The 3,511-nt window shown below is 46.7% G+C and overlaps 1 protein-coding gene across 1 annotated transcript in view; it reads right to left on the reverse strand.

Annotated features, from left to right (window-relative positions):
• Positions 1-6: 6 nt before the first annotated feature.
• LOC103381237 (sushi domain-containing protein 6-like) overlaps positions 7-3,511 on the reverse strand; it is a 29,327-nt gene continuing 25,822 nt past the window's right edge. The window contains exons 4-8 of the mRNA XM_025056896.1: positions 3,316-3,475; positions 2,793-2,987; positions 2,554-2,692; positions 1,043-1,536; positions 7-614 (exon numbers count right to left, since the gene is read on the reverse strand). Coding sequence (XP_024912664.1) covers positions 589-614; positions 1,043-1,536; positions 2,554-2,692; positions 2,793-2,987; positions 3,316-3,475 — 1,014 coding nt within the window. The 3' untranslated portion in view covers positions 7-588. The remainder of the gene's footprint in view (positions 615-1,042; positions 1,537-2,553; positions 2,693-2,792; positions 2,988-3,315; positions 3,476-3,511) is intronic.

The raw sequence follows: 3,511 nt of genomic DNA on the forward strand, positions 1-3,511 counted from the left end.
AGAAGAAGAAGAAGAAGAAGAAAAGAAAACACGCCCAGCCCATCATCACTCACAACTTTTCAAGTACAGAGGGAAGACCATTCTGTTTCTGAGTGCCATGGCATCAGGAGTGAACATCTCAAGTGATTTTTCTGTTTTTGTTTTGAAACATCTGTAGATATCCCAGACAGTGAATGACACCTGGGTGAAGGAGGCAGGTGTACGATAATTCAAAGCCTATAATACACAACCTTGTACTGGTATACATAAGATCTACAGGGTTTCTGCTGCGCTGGCAGCGCTTCACTGGTCAGGATTTGTCTTTAGTTTGACACTGGAGCTGGGTCCAGTGTCGCTCCATCACTACTCCAAGTGCCAGTGAAGGTCGGTTGTTGGCTTTGCTCTGCATGGTTAGCGATGGTGGTAGACAGAGGTTGCAGTAGGAGAATTGCGAATGGAATAGTTCGAGACATTTTTCGTGCCAGCTGCTGAGGGAGGGGGGGGTCGGAGAAGGGAAGTAGGTTGTCAGCCACAGTCGGTCCTGGTCAGCAGTGAGATAGAGACAGTGAGGGAGCTCTGCAGCCGATGCTGACGGAGGCCTGGCAGGCTTCATGCTTCCTTCAGCAGGGGAATATCTGCAGGGAGAGAAAAGTGTACATTAAAGCTGGGCCTGATGCAGCACTTTGTCCACCATAAAGTCACAGCATTTCCACAGTTCAATGAGCAACCCATTTTATCACCACAAAAAGTAATTAGTCACTGTAAATCTGCTGTCAATCGACAATTAAAGTTATAATCTGGGCGGAAATAAGAAACTGACATAGTGCTCAAGTTGTAGGGCTTTTGGACAAGTATAATAAAGTGGCTTCTCAGTGTACAAAGTCAGGAGGGTATCAGTACTAGATTAGACAGAACTTCAATTTTCACTGACCCAGACTTTGACCAATGAAAGTTTTCTTAGTGACGGAGCAACAGCTGGTTTAATTCTACGTAGAAACATCTGCCAGTTGTGTTTCATTTCTTTCCACACATCACATCATACGTTGATGTCACTCCATCTTACCGTCAGAAAATTCTTCTGCGGAGGTGACAGACAGCAGACTGTTCTGGTCACTGCTCTCAGAGTCTCTACGTAGAGGTAGGGGGCCTGCGCATGCACCCCCAGGGTGCTCTCTGGCCCATGACGAAGAACAGGATGATGAGGAGGAGGAAGAAGAGGACGAAGGGGCCTGGTGAACCAGCACTGGCTCTGCATGACGGCGGGAGGAGTAGGAGGATGAGGAGGAAGTGGACGGGAGACAGAAGTCTAAGTCTCTGTGGTGCCGGGTCCGGCTGGAACCTTGGCCTCCGGTGGCCCCCTGAGGAAACCCCTCGGAGAGCACGATGGGGACTCGTGACTCTAAAGAAGGTGGAGGAGGTGACGGAGAAGGAGGAGGACCCGAGGGGGCGCACGGTCCACCACTCCCGTATACCGCCTCTTCATATGAGGGAAGGCTCACCTGGACACCCTCCACCATGATGGAGCTGCCCTGGCCAGAGATCCCGCCCGTCTCCCTCCTGGAAGAAAAAGACAAAGACTGACATTAACATGGGACTGGGGTTAAAGACAGTCACATGTGTCACATTCTACTGAATAACCACAGTGGTGGTGATTTGTGCTGATGGTACAAACCATTTATAGGCGGCTGCACTCAGTTCACTGACATGACACAACTGAAACGGATTCTGTTTCTTTTAGTTCACTGACTGATAACATGTTCCTTTTTTTTCCTTAATTCCTCGGACATTCAAGGAATGCTGAATTCTATCTTTCACAACTTTGCACAACAGGTTTCACACAAAACTTGTGAGTAAAAGGTGTGTCCTTGGTACAAGGAAATGAGGAACAACACCAGGTTTGTTAATGTGTCACAGAGTGTGTGTGTGTGTGTGTGTGTGGGCGTTGCTTTTATGGCACTGTTGATAAAGAGTGGTTGGGTTGGTCAGGAACAGCAAAGTGAACTTGATCTTTGTAAATTTATAAACAGGACAGTGTTGCCAAAATGGAAGGCTGAGTAAAACAGAAACACAAATGTTCCAGCTCTTGATTAAAGCTAAAGCAGGGCTAATATGATCCATGCACGGCTGGCTGAAAATGGAAATTGGAATAACAACTACCATGAACTCTTCTGGGGCAAAAGTGATGGAAATAAGTCCATTAAAGTTCATGACTACATTTAATGGAATATCTAAAATGATAGTAGCTAGAAATCTAAGTGTGAGTGTTTATTTTTCTCTTCAGGTTGTTCTTTTTTTTAGACTTGCATTACCTTCCTCCAATAATTCTGTAAAACAAGGAATGTAAGAGTGGTTGAAAAAGGAAGTCCTATTTGATAAAAGTGACTACATTTCTGCTGCTCTCTTGCCCTTATTTGGACAGATTCCACTTCCATGGGGACAGGAAACAGGGCTAAAGATCCAAGTAAAGATATGCAACTGGGAGTTCGTCCAGCAATCGGCTGCGTGCGTCAACATGGACTAAGATATTTTTTTTTTTCATGTTCTTTAATCATCAGTGATTCATGTGCATCTTACCTGCTGTGATGAAAGGACTTGAGTTTTGGCTGTACAAGAACAAACAACACCACTAAAAGGAGGATGAGGACCACAGAGCTGGCTGTGGAGGTGACGATGGACAGGGCTGGAATACCCAGGGGTGAGCTCTGTTCTTTGACTGTGGGACACAAGAGAGAGAAGAAGAAGACGATGGTAAAGGAGGTCAGTGTCTCACTCTCATCCCTGGTCCCTGAGAGTAAACGTGATTCCAAACAGACCTTGTGTTAGTCTGCAGCTGATCTGCATGGGACCGTCCCACTCGCCATTCTGGCAGGTGAGGAACTTGTAGTCTCCCTTCAGTGCGTAGCCCTCGTCACAGAAGTACTCGATGACAGTCTTCTGGGTGAGGTGGTGGCAGGGTGAGGGGTGACAGCGGTAGCCGCCGTTCTCTGGTTCAGGTGGAGGGGAACAGACTAGGAGAAATAACAAGAGGGAGAATTTATGTTTTCATATGTCAGTAATGTGGCCTGTTGTTAAATAAATTCCCAGAATTCCCTGCTGAATCTCAAGGAAATAACTGCTTGGAATGTCCTGCTCAACACTGCCTACTACTGATATGATTTTAAATTACATTTTAGATGATGTTAAACGTGAAACCTCAGAAGTCTGTGCTCTTAAGTTTGAATCAAAAACAAACTAATATTTTTACTTAAAAAAAAAAAAGACACAGCAGTGAGATTCAAGCACTTCCAAAGATTTCAAGGCCCCTCCACCAACCCCAGGCGATGACAACTTGCTCACCATTGCCTCGAATACAAAGTGGTGGTGGATGGGACCAGGTTCCAGAGTTGGTACAGACGATGGTGGTCGATCCATCTGCAGTGTAGCCCGGCTCACACCCGTAGGTCAGCAGGGTTCCTGGTGGAAAAGATCCCCGGTTTGCCTCTGTCTGGTACAGAAGGTCTCCGTGCAGCGCGCCGGGCGGCCGCGGCGAACA

Source organism: Cynoglossus semilaevis, chromosome 7 (genome assembly GCF_000523025.1).
Source record: "Cynoglossus semilaevis isolate Cse_v1.0 chromosome 7, Cse_v1.0, whole genome shotgun sequence".
Taxonomy (NCBI): Eukaryota; Metazoa; Chordata; class Actinopteri; order Pleuronectiformes; family Cynoglossidae; genus Cynoglossus; species Cynoglossus semilaevis.